We start from the raw sequence: 14,755 nt of genomic DNA, 5'->3' as shown, positions 1-14,755 counted from the left end.
ACAGTCAGTGTCTAATGATGGCGGTGCTGTCTCATCTCGTCATTGTAACCATTGGTATGTAACTAAGTAAATTTTAAGTTCTGTACTTATGTACAGATTTGAAGTACTCACACTTAATTTGAGTCTTTTCTTCTTCTCTTAAAGGCCTAAAATACCCCCCCAAAATTGAAATGATTAGCCAATTAAACACTGAACTGTTTTGATCATTTCCAGTTTTTAAATGTGAGTACTTTTAAATCTCTAAGCACATTTCCCTGAGGATATTTATGCACCTTTATGTAATTTATGTACTTTTATTATATTTATGTAGTTTTATGTAAGCAACATTTTCAATGCAGGACTTTTAGTACTTAAGTACTACTACCTTTTAGTACTTAAGTACTACTACCACATTTTAAGTAAAGGATCTGAATACTTCTTCCACCACTGGATGTATGTTGCTTTGTATATTGGCCTGTGTATACTAATTAAGGTGTGTGTGTGTGTGTGTGTGTGTGTGTGTGTGTGTGTTGCGTGTGGTGTGTGTGGCTTGTGGTGTGCTGTGTGTGTGTGTGTGTGTGTGTGTGTGTGTGTGTGTGTGTGTGAGAGAGAGAGTCTGGCAGGCAGCATTGTTCACAGCAGCGCTGAAGGACACATCTCCATGGCCTGTGTACCTTTTCCCTCTGCCTGCTACTATAAATAGCTTCCAATGTTTTTGCTGTGTGTGTGTGTGTTACCCTGGCTTTCAGAGATGTTTACCAGACTGTTGATTAAGGGAAGGTGAAAGAAAGACAGAGAAAAATGGGTAGAGTATAAGACAAAATGAGTAAAAAGAAAAAAATGAAGCACAGAGAGAGATGAAGATGAGGTGGACTAAATAATAATAATAATAATAATAATAATAACTTTTAAAAGAGCACCACCACATCATCCTAATATCACCTAAAAACTTTGCTATGCAATCAGAGCCGCAACCATTAGATCGAAAGACAGTGAATTGGCAGCTATATTGATAAGTGATTAATTGATTATCTTTTTCAGCAACGACAAACATTGGATAGTTGCAGGTTACAAGTCTATGCTTTTCTTGGACTTGCATTCTAGTTAATTGAATATTTTGGGGGTTTGGACTGTTGGTCGGACAAAAACAAGACATTTAATGATGTGTGATGTCACCTTTCTGCTCTGGGATATTGTGATGGGATGGGCATTATTTACAGTTTGCTGATGTTTTGTAGAGAAAACAACTAATTCATTAATCAAGAAAATAATTTGCAGATTGCTGCCCTACACTATTAATCCACAGATACAAATCCCCAAACAGAAGCATCAATGCATGTATCAAATACATGACATATACACCACTATTACTTTTATGCTTGTCCCCTAACATTCAGAACTACAAAGTAGCCTAATTTAGTTTTTGCCTATAAATCTTAAAAAGTCTGCATCAGTCACATCCACACACTCGTTGCCCCAACTCGCCAAGAAAGGTAACTATGAATTCTTAGCATTTACAAGTTGTTTTATTCATTTCAGTGTCATTTAAGTGACACTAATCTCTGCTGCAAGATTTAAAGATGTATTGTTACTTTGAAGCGCCCATATTATGCAAATGTTTAGGTTCATAATTGTATTTTAAGGTTGTACCAGAACTTACCATCTTTGTTGAGTCACACATGCGCAGTAGCTAGGTAATGATAACATCAGCTAGCTACTTCTCCAACTTTGGTCAGTATTAGCTGGGAGACTTCTTCTAAATGTGGGGGACTTGTGGAATACCTGCAGAATAGGGACATGTAAGTAGTTCTTTTGCAGATTTTGGTGAATTAGTGTGAATTTAGCAGTGTTTTGTAATTGAGAATAAGCTAGCATGCTAGCGCTAGCATGCTACGGTTAGCCACCTTGTCCCGGCTAGCTGAACAGGAAGCACCAGACCCACAAAATAACACCCCAAATCCCAGAAAAAGTGTTTTTTTTTCATAATATGGGCACTTTTGGATTATCAGTGAGATAAATATGAAATATTCGTCTTAAAAACCTACAATGAAAATCTGTGAAAACTTCCATCTTGAGTGAGTGAAAGTATTTAGTTGCCATGTCAGTACACCTGCACTATGAGGCTTAATAGAGTGGACGCCCATGGGTCTCATCATTTTCAAATTGTGTATTCACCAAGAATGGTTTCAACTGAATATAGCTCCACTTGCAACATTCACTTCATAAATTGAAAGTATCAGGGTGACATTCTCATATAGGGTAAGGTTCAAGCACTATAAATTAAGCTATTGCTGTGCATGTCTATATACTGACATTTCTAAGAGCACTTTTTAGCGAAGCTAGTAGCACAGCTGTAGGAATGGCAAGGCTGGTTTGTCAGTCGGTCCAGTACTTTGATCCAGACTGAAATATCTCCACAACTGCTGGGTTGATTGTGATGAAATTTTGTACAGACATTTGTGTAATTAGTGTAATGAATTTTGTGATTCCCTGACTTTTGCTTTTAGTTCCCCCATGTGGTTCACCTTTCTGGTTTGGAGGGAAATGCTTGACAACTATCAGTTGCATTGCCATGAAATGTTTTACACACTTAAAAAGGCCCTTCAGGATGAATAACTTGACTTTTATGCTTGCAAAACTAATGACATTAAACATCAGCCTCAGCTGTACTTTGTGTTAAATGCTTACTAGCAAATGTTAACATGCTACCAAGTTGTGTTAGCATTTAGCGCTCTCTCACACCCCTGTGGGTAAGCCTTACAGAGCTGCCTGTCTTTTGTAGAGGTGGCTAAATTGTCACGGCTACAGTATAGGAATACAGTAAATATTTCTCTGTACTGTCTAAGTATGTTTAAGTAAGCTGTTTTCAGTAGCGATAGACCGATTATTGGGCTGTTTTTTTGCCCAATAACCGATAGTTATTTAATTAAAAAGAGAGCACTTTGGCTCCGGCACGGCTCTGTTTCTTTTCTCTGCTTTGACTTAACTCACCACTGAGTCTGACTTAAAGGGGCCGTAGGTAGGATTGTGAAGATCCAGGACTTAGCCAAAAAATTTGAACATTGACAACTTCTCAGTCCCTCCCCCCTTTCTGCTAAAGCCCAAAACTGTCTCCTAAGCCCCTCACCCCACAAGGGAGAATGAATGCAGGTGCATGAGCAGTGATTGACACACACCCCCTGGCCCTGATTGGTGCATCTGAACAGGGAGCTGTGGATTTTTGCAAATCATACTACAGGCTGTAGGTGGCGACAGAGGAGCCAGATTTTTTTTTTAAATTACCTGCTTCATTTAGTTCTACTGGAACATAGGGTCAGTTTTAGCATATATGACAGAAAGTTAGTTTTATTTAAGTCTTACTGCACGTTTGATGTCCCACAACACTATCGGACTATCTTTCAATGTGTGTTATGTTGAACATTTCTAATTTATCAAATAATACCTTAAAGCATTTAAACAAAGTTTTGTGTTAGAGTTCCAAAATCCTAATTTTGACTGAAAGATTTTTATTTTTACTGTAAATGTATATCAGGTCCAAACACGGGTTATTGGTTTAATTGACTCTTACTAATCGGTATTGGCCTTGAAAAAATAGGATCCCTAGTTGTCTTCTTCTCCACAGTAGTCAAATGAACCATTATTCCAGATAGTAATGGAGTCAGGTGTGTGTATTTGTACTTTCACCATTTTTAGCTCTAAGCTTATGACAGTAACATGCAAGTGCCTAATGTTTGCCTCAATCCACTTCTTCAAGAGGGTAGGATCCAAATTACAATGTGGATTTAAAATTTGGGAGTAGCATTAGGATTCTGTTAAGAGTTAAATATATGGTTATGCATATTAATGTGAGAAAATACATTTTGTTAAATGTAATTTGTTAATGTCAAATTGAGGGCTGAAAAGAAAAGACATTGCATCTTCTCTGCAATATTGTTCTTATGTTTGTTACTCGTACAATATATAATTTGCTGTCATCCATTTCAAGAATAGATAAATTGTACTGCACTAAAAGTAAACTTTTCCATGTCATGTGCACCACCTGGTGGCCTGATAGGGTAATGTTTAAATTGAAGCTAAATGATTTGCTGCCAATATGCTTTTTACATAACCTCCAAAGTTAACTGTCTATATTCAAAGAAGACAAATACAATTAATCCAGTACTTTACTTGTGTACAATTTAAGCTACTTGTAATTTACTTCATTTTAATGTTATGCTACTTTTTGTACTTAATACTCCAGTGAAATTGTATACATTTTTTACTGCACTACATTTGTTTGACAGCTGTACTTACTGATTACTTTTCAGATTTAAATAATTGCACAAAATACAATGCATTAAAGATGTATTTTTTATCTTTTTGAAGTGTGACCCCTTACAAAAAAGCTGTGTACAGTTGGGGAGCTTTGTCGCAGTCTTCTCGCTACCTCATTAATCATCTCACAATCCCTCAGATTTTTCTTTGGCCCGCTGCAGGTGTTTAACCTATGGGTTGGAAACTACTACACCCAACTACCAAACTGCATATAAAAGTACTTTAAAGTATATCTATCTTGACCAGCTATAAAACAGTTAAACAGTGCTTGTGCGTTGATGCATCCATATTATTATAAAATGGCATATGTACAGTAGAACATAAGTCACAATAGTCAATTTTGTTCCTGCATGAGTATTTTTAATACTTTAATTATTTTTAAAAGTACATTTTACTGATAATTCTGTACTTCTGAATATTGTTGTAGGTTGATACTGTTGTATTGGTACTTTTACTTAAGAAACAGAAACTCAATACTTTTTCCACAGCTAATCTAACCAATGAAGTGACAAAAACAAAAATCAGTCAGCATTGTGGATCAATGTTAAAGCCTGTTATTCATTGAAAACATTTATTACATTTTTATGATGCAAACAATAGCATTCCCGCCCTTGTTGGAACAGCTCATCACATAGTCATGAGGGAATGAAAGACACAAAGGGACAGGGACAGAAAAAGTGTGTATTACGTGCAATTCAATTGTTTCCGTTAAAAAAACATGACAATCAGCTCTCATTGTAAATTTTGGCATATTTTCCCCTCCTTCTGTACTCTCTGGAATAATGGTTATTAAAAGTCAAAATAACAAGGCATGCATAATAGTTTCTGGTAATGCACATAGAAAAAAAAGGACACCACTTATAAATGCAAAATCCATGTACGATGTACATGTACATTTCATATATTTATGGTCCCTTTCTTAGAGGCTTCTTAGGCCTATCTACCTGTTCCTGCTGTGGGACTGTGCCCTCGGTTATCTACGCTTGGTCGCTAGAGTCACCCTGTACAAAGGTCTGTGCCAGAAAATATATCTCTAGGATGGACTTCTTACATTGACAATTTCTAGATGTTCCAACCATCTGTGTATTCCTCCCTTTATCTAGTACTGTTATTATCAAGCTATTTATCCCCAAATTTCATTTAAATAGTTTTCTTCGCATCTGCAACTGACCATTGCGCACGATTTTATCAAACCTTGCCAGGGTTATAGCCCGTATTTTCAATTAAAATTCTTCTTCCATCTGCTGTACTACCACCCATGCTTCTCTTTAAAAAAGGGAGCCCAAAGCCTACTAGGAGCCATTCGATGCCACTATGCCCACAAGATAAAAGTCTGGGACTAAAGTAGTTAACTTACAAGTAACCCTAAAGAAATGATCTAATTTCTGATACGTTAAGATAAATGCACTGGTCCATTTTAATAAATGGGTGAAACAGCCACCCATCTATAAGTCTATAGTAAGGGCTGTATACGTGGCCACACAGTTTATTTACTGAAATCATGTATAAAAAAAAAAAACAAAAAAAAAAACAAGGACAAACCAAAATGTGTCGATTACATACAATGTTGAATGAATGTCTTTACTGTTAAAAAAAAAAAGTGTACTGCAATGTTGCTCTCTTTCATTCCTCAAAATGGGGGGGAAGAGGCATCAAGGATTGTTGATATACCAATGGAATCATGTACAGATATACAGTTATAATGCATCTATCATCACACTCAACAGATGGCAGGTAGGGAGAGAGGGCAGCAAACGACAGACAACATAGAAAAGATTTATCCGTTTGAATTTGCTGTGGAACCAATGCTATGTTACTCTCGTAGAAAAAGACAGATGGAAACGACTGTGTGCGCGCGTACAGGTATGAATTCTGTAAGTGCGGAACCAAATGTTCGACCAATATAAGTCTATTGGGATCAAGTTGTACTGGTTTCTCTGAAGGTGGAGGCAGACTGGTTTAACCAAACATGGGGCTGAGTATGATGGTACTGGTGGCAATGGTGGGCGTCTTGAGTGGTTGGGTTTAGCGCCCCCTGATGGTGGTGGTGGTGGTGTGTTACAGGGCTTGACTGCTTTAGTCGATATACTGGGAGAGCCAGCGGAAGCCCTCACCGTAGCCCTGCCTCTTCAACACACTGCACATGAACACTTCCAGTGGTCTTGTGTTCAGCTCCTTAATGGCAATGGTGCCCTGAGAGAAAAGCAGGAAAAATGTCAGTGTGTGTGTTATATAAACACACTTTTCTAAACTTGCAAATGTATGCAGAGTCACAAATGATTCTGTTTTCAATTAAAGGCAGCAGTATTTTATTTTACTACGACTGCAGGGACTATAGGCTGCTTTGACACCATACCTGAATAACTTTTCAATGTCAGTCCACGGTGGATCTTTATTAGGGTTGGGTACCAAAACTTATAGCCAATATGGCATCAGATCCGTAACGGCCGGTATCTATTGGACCGAATGACAACCCAGATTACAGCGCCATAAACGCCTGCGCTGCTCTCTGGTGCTCCGATATTAAAAGGCAACAGAAGCATCACTGCACGTCACGCTAGGTAACACTACAGCAGGTAACTTAGCCTACCTTTAGCGGTGTCAGCATTTTAACCATGTTTAAGCCAGTTACTAGCTAAACAGTGAAAAGTGTGGCTGTATTTCACTCAAAAGGATTTACACCGGGACATACTACAGTCTGCAGCTGTAGTCGGAGTTGGCCATAGCAATAAACAAGCTATTTTACGATCATCTTTGTTTTGTTTTTTTCAGTCCAGTCACAAGTATTGTTTTAGCACTGGTATTGGGGGGGGGGAAAAACAGCTCAAGTCAACAATTGTTAAAGTGACATTTCTTTTATATGCTTGCCTTACTTATTCTTATAATCAGATGCTCAAAGAAGGGTAGAATGTACTGTCCCGTCAGATAAGTGCTGCATCCACATACCTTGCCTGTTGTCTGTCCATACAATCCAAAGATTTCTCTCAGCTTCTCCTCGCTGATGGCCTCTGGTCTGTCGATCTTGTTGCCCAGAATCAGGATAGGCACGTTTCCGATAGTCTCGTCCGTCATTAATGCCTAGAAGGGTAGACTACATATTACTTTGTGGCTTTCATATTTATCCTTAAAAAAGGTGATAAAGACAAAAAATCTACCCTCATACTACTATGTAACACATTTCACACATTTGAGTGATGTATCAATGAATTTACTTGTGTGGACTGAGTTCAATATTTAGATGGTAGAGAGCAAAGAAAGCAATGATGTATGCTGCAGTGTTTCCTTTAGGATTTTTTTTAGCAGTGGAGGCAGGTCTGTCTGAACATTTGTATTTGAACGTCACAAAGTGGCTTTTCAATCATCATTAGCACCTACTGTATTTAATTAAACATTTAAGATTGTTGTAGAATTGTAATAAAACAATACTATTTCTCATCCTATTTTATGGTACAACTGGTATTCCTAACAAATTGGGCCTTGGACATCCTTAAATGATCCAGCTGAGAGGGTGGTTAGTTTAGCCAGCAGTTTACAAGTTTACAACAATTTGTCAAGGGTTGTGGCAAACTAAGATAAACAGTCATTATTTGCTATTTAGAATAGAGATGTGTTTGTGTAAACAGCGCAGTGGACGAGAGTGGTCTTTCTTCTCTGTTCAGAATCCCGTCTCTTCCAAAATCTAACGCTTGTATTAGGGCTTCACAATTAATCAAAGTTGGCTTCCCACGATCAAATTTGCGTGATTGAGCGATCTTTTAACTGCATCATTCCGTTCATAGAATGCTCCGGAAGAAAGCAAACGTTTTGACAATAAACTCCATCAACACAGTATGTGGAGTTAAACTGGATGGGCCCAATAACCTCTGAATAGTTCTACTTGTTAAATTGAAATGTGAGCGGCAGCCAACGGGGGTGCATTATGTTGACAGGATCATTTATAAGGCACCCGTGACTATTGTGCGTCTGCCTTATTTCTGATAGCGTAGTGGAAGAAATTTTGCCATGGCAATGCCAATAAACATTGGTGGTGACCACTATACTGGTGACGTAAACACCAGAAAAGTATTTGACCAATTTTTTAAGTTTAGCTGCGCTCTGAATGCTGTCAAAAACACTGTTCTACAGTGTGACGTGACCTAGCATGTATCAGGTACTTACATCAAGTTCTGCTTTTGATTCGGCCAATCTGGGGATATCTGCACAATCCACAAGGAAGACAATACCATTTATGGCAGGGAGGTAGTTTTTCCACACTCTGCGGGCTGTGTGAAAAAAAGAAAGTTTTACAGCCTTTTCCCACAAGTGGGTTAGGATACTGTATGTTTTGAAAACTGCTAATAACTCAATTTTATTTACAGAGTTTGACAGCAATGAAAGAGGTGTTTTACTAAACACACCGTGACCAAGGAAACTAAATACATTTTTACAGAACACATGTATACCTTGTGCGTGGCCTCCAAGGTCAAAGGTGGTAAAAGTCATGCCAGCAATCGTCAGCTCTTCCGAGGCTGAATGAAGGAATTTTTTAATTATTATTTTTATCATGAACAAATCTGAAAAGTCTGGCAGCTCAAAAGTCACTGACACACAGTTTAGTGGATTGGGATGTGCAGCATGAGTAAAATTACCAAAATGTTACACATTCATACCATTTGTATACTTACAGCTCGTACCCATTCAACAGTGGTAAACATAAAATGTCTCACTTCTTCTTCCATGGATGGTTTTCAACAAACTGAGCGTGTGAGAGTGTGTGTGTGAGAGAGAGAAGCATCAACTCACTTGGATGTAAAGTTGGCACATGCTGTCCCAATCTGTCATCTTTAAGCATGTGCAGTAGCGTTGTTTTGCCAGCATTGTCCAGGCCAAGAAATACTAACTTGCCCGATTTCTTATACAGTCCTGAAACAAAGCCAGAAGCATTTCAGAACACAAGCTGGAGCTTGTTTTTCTTTTCTTTTTTTACATGGGCTGCATCCTATTGAATATTATAATTCTTAGTCTTTGGAAATTTCACAAATAAGAAAACATCTACACATGTGAGCTCAGCCAATGAGTCAAGTGGTATTGGAAGGTCTGTCATGGCTTAAAACTTTGGTTTGCATAATATTACACAAGCTCAGACTTGTTCTCAGGCATGCATTGGATACTGAATTTATATGTATAAATGGTTTCTTTGATGCAACAGTGGCTGCGCTCCCTCTATTGACTTTGCCATACTCTAATCTTGACTTTGCATTGACACAAAAACTGAAGCCACCCTTGCCTTAGTTAAACTGTGTAAATTGAAAAAAAAATTGTAATTCTATGGAGGAATGACATTTAGTCGTATTGACTTAAACACAAAACCTTTAAATTTAAAAAGTGCTTTCTGCTTCAAAAGGGAAGCCAACAAGATTTTACTGGTATTGTCAGTTTTCTTAGATACACAGTATGTATTGACTAACTGAAAATAGGAGGAAAAATTGCCACTCCTTCCTCAACTTTCCTGAGGAGAGGCTTGTTAACAAGGCTTAGTTTTTACCACTCTTCGAGTCGGCGAAGTGATACCAAGAGGATTTGTGAAATTTCTGACTGAGTCAGCTCTACTAGACGCCATTAATACATAACAGCACAATGATACCTATCTGACAGGAAGAACAGGAATGACTGCTTCAGTTATTGGATTGACTGCGTCACAGTCGTTCCTGTCTGCTTTGTCTTTCATGTTCACATAAAGAACATCACATTCGAGTTGGGCGATCGTTTGTTTATCTATATCGTCATAAAAAGAGATCGCATCTGGCTATTGTGGTATTTGTGAGCCGTGATCACATTTCACTACTTCCGTCGTAGGACAATAGTTCTGCTTCTTCCTATCAACTTTTACCAAAAGGGGGGTGGGATTTCTAGGAACAAAGCCCACTGCTGTGGACATTCTTTGCCCCGGTTTTTACAGAACACTTTAGGACTAACAAGTATATTAGACGTACCAGTAGTTGTAACAATTAAAGATGTTCTTGTAATCACTGAAGACAGATATACTCTAAATCCTCTCTCATTACCAACTCTGTTCTCAACATTACATTTTTTTTTCTTTTTAAATAGCTTTGTGGTTCACACTATGGCCACGCTAATTTGATTATTCACTTAAAATACTAAAGCAGTCAAAGTAGTTTAAAGTGACCTTTTAAAGCTTCCAACACCAAACTCATGTTTACTTTGAGTTATTGTATCTGATGATCACCAGTACTTACCTAACAACTGTAGTACGCTATTGAAACCTATTGAAATCCAATCCAATATGAATGACATATCCGGAGCTGTTGAATCCTGAAAAACAACAAATTGGAAAAAGGCAGATGGGATATGTTATTTTGGGTGTAAAGTCCATCATCACACAAGTGAACAAAAACAAAGCAAGATGGTGCCATCAAGAGTCCTGATAAAAGTTGTCTAATGGTTCCTTTTCCCATTACTTTTTTATGGATGATTTGTCAATAACTTTTTGTACGTAAGTTGTTACTGATGTTATCCACAACAGAATACTGAAGTGCAAAGAGCTGTCACAATAGCTGACATGACACACGCGTACAATCTGTTGAAATCTTAATTAAAACTGCAGGCTGTTCATGTTTCTACAATGCTCCAAAGTTCACATGCTCAAAAATTTCAACTTATTGTATAATATTTTAATTTCTAATTTTAGAATAAATATAAAGACACTGGCAAATCATTGGTACATGGTAAGATTACATTTGATTCTACTGAGAAAAAAAAAATCAATTTTAAATAGGACAGAACTTTTTTTTAGTGACATATTGATGGCTTAAGCTACAACTTAATATACCTATTTATTACATGGTGGAAGTACCTGACCAGACAAAAATAGACACAAGAGTATCAGACAACAGAAGACAGACAGTAAGATCAATAGGAACCAATCAGAATCCCACAACATGAAACTCCATGAATATGCAGTCTGTCTCAGCCTATCACATAGATATTGGCAGCTGGTGATACGAACAATGACTTGCTATCTACAGCCAATGATTAGCTTGTTCCAGTGGGAGTCTTTGGACAGCAGGACAGGAGATTCGCAGCACTGATCACAAACCATATGACAGCTTTTCAAAAGACAACATGAGCGTTTTGATCTACACAACCCATCTCGAAGGCCTTGGAAATGAAGCCTTGTCTTAGCCTTTCACAATAAGCTAGCCTCATTGAATTTTAATCAAAACAAAATGGATCTGAGATTACAAGTGTGTTTACTCCCCATAAAACCATGATATTCAATACACACACAGTTTTCCAACTTCATCTCATTTCCTCGCCTTTTCTCTGTGACGGTGACATCAGAACAAGGTAAGCTGGTGCCGACCTCTGGCCCTAGTTGCATAACATGCAAATAACTCCAGGGTTAAAGTATAAGGTAGTCAAAGGTCAAGACCACACAAACACAGCTGAACTACACATCAGCTGCTGCTACAATCCAGTCCCATATGCTCCTACGCCGGCTACAACACTGTGGGCTGGTGTTACAGACTGATGCTTCCACATGTGGCATGATGCAGCTGTGAATATGAAACAGTTTGACAGTAACTGACAACCACAGGCACAAATGGGCTCATAAGACAAATGAGTTTAAAATGTATGGCAATGAAAATGTTTGCCTCAAGTCAGCCGCCTTAACCTTTTGAAAGGGATATGACATTAAAGTTACAGTAAAAAAAAATTGCGAGGAAAAACAGTGCTGACTGCCAAATTAAGAAAATCAAACATGCACAGAAAGACTTCAGCTAGAAATGCCCCCAGATCATTTCATCAAGACACACATGTTGGGAGTTAGATCAGATTAGATTTTAATCATTTCAACACTTTCAGCTAGGGGTGGAACAATACAGGAGTCACGGTTTGGTTCATACCTCGGTTCAGACATTACGTTTCGGTATGAGTTCGGTACAATGGAGGCAAAACAAAAATGCAGAAGACAAATGTTTTTTAATGTTTACCTCAGGCTGAACCACCTAGTGTCAAACAGTCTCTTTCTTAAGCTAGTTGCAACAGCCTGAAGCGTGTAAAGTAAGATGTAAACAATAAGTACCCCACCTCATCTCCAGACTCCACCTGTAATTTGTAAACAAAATAAGACAATCGGCTATAAAACATTTTTCACAGCAGAAAGCTGCTCCCTGCCTGGCTAAAGCTAATATAGTTTGCCTGAAGAAGCAAGGCGTCTGTCCCAACTAACATTATGGTTTGGAGCCACGATGCTGGAAACGTAACAATCTACAACAGTAGTCTTTCCACCACTCTCTAGCCTGTACTACTGTAACTGACTGGGAAATCGCAGTTTTCTCAAACTTGCATTCTTAAAAAGGCCGGTGGGTCCTCTAACTCTTTGCCACCACTCGCCATGCTCGTCCTTAATGCTGCTATCTCTGACTCAGTAAAACTGCATACGTAAGCAGAGCTCTGCTACATACGGCACGCCAATCAGAGCTAAGGCAGGGCGACAGATTAGGTGTCCCTGAAGAACCTGCGTATCTAACACTACTTCCCCATTATATTAATTAATTTGCATGCAAGTTTTATTTATTTTTATACCGTGTATTGTCGGTGTAAATTCATGCACTGAACCGTAATGCCCGTAGCGTTCCGGTTCAATATGAATACATGAATCGTTCCACCCCTACTTTCAGCACAAGATTGTATGACTGAATAGTTGCTCAAAATTCACAATGTTAAACATTTTGATAGTTTGCCAGTTCACAAAGTAAGATGATCACTGACAGGACATATTTTCCTTGGGAAGATATGGTCTCTATCAATTGACATCTACTTTAAAATTTCAGGCAGGTGTTGTGAATCAAATAGATGTCATGAGAAAACTGTAGTAACACTAAATGTGATTTGACAGCCTGTCACAACCACTGTCAACTTAGCAGCATAGTTAGCAAACATCTATTACCTCAAAGGCTAATGTTGGAGGATTAATTTAATTGTATTTATGGATATAGAAGACAAAATAAATACAAGGGACAACATGTAAAGTGTAATGTGAACAAATATTTCCAACATGGACTCTGATGTCATAGGAAAAAAAGAACACAGATAACACAGAAATCCCCAAAACAATAAGCAAATACCAAGGACATAAATTAGGAACAAAAAACAATTAAAAAAAAAACAAACAAGATAAACAAATGAACGTCAAGTACCTGTCTTTGGATCTTCCTTTTCTACACAATCGTTATGTCCTAAAAAAAACACTAAATTAGACGCAAGTAACAAAAACGCAAACGATTAAACGCCCAGAACCTGCCTGTCCTATTAATCTAATTGGCCATCTCAGCCCAGAGATGAGCCCTGACCTGACCTGTAAGAACTCCTCAGGATTTTGTTTGCTTGATATTTAGTGGGAGGCTATTTCAACGACCTCCCGGTTGCTCCTTCTACTCGCTGCACCTTGCATTGTTGCACACTAGCCCTGGTGTAGTGACCATGCTAGGTATGTACAATGCCTATTTGTGAGCCCACGTATTCAGGTGATGCTTATGATGCTAAACATATGGTTAAGTTTCAGCTGTTCCACCCTTGAACTGAAAAACAGGCCCACCTTCTTAACGTTACATTGATAGTCGGTCTCCAACAGGTTCCACGTTGGCAAAAGAAAACTAAAAAAGGCTCAAATATAAGAATGACAAGTCATTATATCAACGTGTAACACATAAGTAAATTGTCATTTGATAAAGCTTGGGTGAGGCCAACTAGTAGGTAGGCTAGCAGGAAGCCACTAGCTACGTGTCATATTCTGCAACAGGCGACGTTGCATCGAGAGGTTACTGGCTACGTGAGCTAAGCAGCAGTTAGCTAGAATAAACCCTTCACGGATGTACTCACACCGGCGACTTGTAACGTTATTAGTTCGAGTATTTCCCTTCCAATAATAAGTATAAATGTTGAATTAAACATAACAGCGGGTCAATTTCAGTGTATATCAAGCTCGAAGCTCTTTGATAATAACCGAGTTAGCCGACTTGGTGTTAGCAATGCTAAGATAGCATCGATAGCAGCCGGGATAATTTGCTAGCGGGGATGCCGAACATACGATTATTTTCTGATTATTGTTAATAAAATGTATTTAAAAAAACTCACCCTTTATTTATGTGTAGAATAATTTACAGAGTGTGTTCGCTCTTTTAGTCATGTAAATTGGTCTCTCGGTCAAAAAGAGAGCCTGCGAAATGCCAGGTCTTCCTCTCCTTTTTCGTGTTTTGTTACTGAGCCACGACACTGCAATGGCTATCCAGCAACTCCCCGAAAAAACCTGCCCAGCCGCTTCCTGTTTATGTTCCACAATCATCTTTCCGGCAGGGGAACTGAAATAAACCGAGTGCCTGTCGTTCTTCTACTATTACAATTTTCACACACATATTCCACAGATTTCTTTTCACACAATATTGTATTATGGTAACAC

At 38.3% G+C, this 14,755-nt stretch overlaps 1 protein-coding gene across 2 annotated transcripts; it reads right to left on the bottom strand.

Moving 5' to 3' along the window:
- Window positions 1-4,831: 4,831 nt before the first annotated feature.
- On the bottom strand, window positions 4,832-14,668 carry sar1b (secretion associated, Ras related GTPase 1B). 2 transcript variants are annotated; one of them, XM_032534179.1, is made up of 8 exons: window positions 14,434-14,606; window positions 13,895-13,952; window positions 10,530-10,605; window positions 9,076-9,195; window positions 8,736-8,801; window positions 8,452-8,555; window positions 7,240-7,371; window positions 4,832-6,486 (listed from the first exon to the last, which is right to left on the bottom strand). In XM_032534179.1, the coding sequence occupies exons 3-8, from the start codon at window positions 10,585-10,587 to the stop codon at window positions 6,370-6,372; spliced, it is 597 nt and encodes a 198-aa protein (XP_032390070.1). In that variant the 5' UTR covers window positions 10,588-10,605; window positions 13,895-13,952; window positions 14,434-14,606; the 3' UTR covers window positions 4,832-6,369. The 2 variants fall into 2 exon arrangements, with proteins under 2 accessions (XP_032390070.1, XP_032390069.1); XM_032534178.1 differs by lacking the exon at window positions 13,895-13,952 and having other exon boundaries at window positions 14,434-14,668.
- Between the last annotated feature and the right edge of the window lie 87 nt (window positions 14,669-14,755).

The sequence above is a fragment of the Etheostoma spectabile genome, chromosome 13, assembly GCF_008692095.1.
Source record: "Etheostoma spectabile isolate EspeVRDwgs_2016 chromosome 13, UIUC_Espe_1.0, whole genome shotgun sequence".
NCBI classification, from domain to species: Eukaryota; Metazoa; Chordata; class Actinopteri; order Perciformes; family Percidae; genus Etheostoma; species Etheostoma spectabile.
Note: the sequence above shows the minus strand (reverse complement) of the source record. Positions and strands in the feature narration are given on the sequence as shown.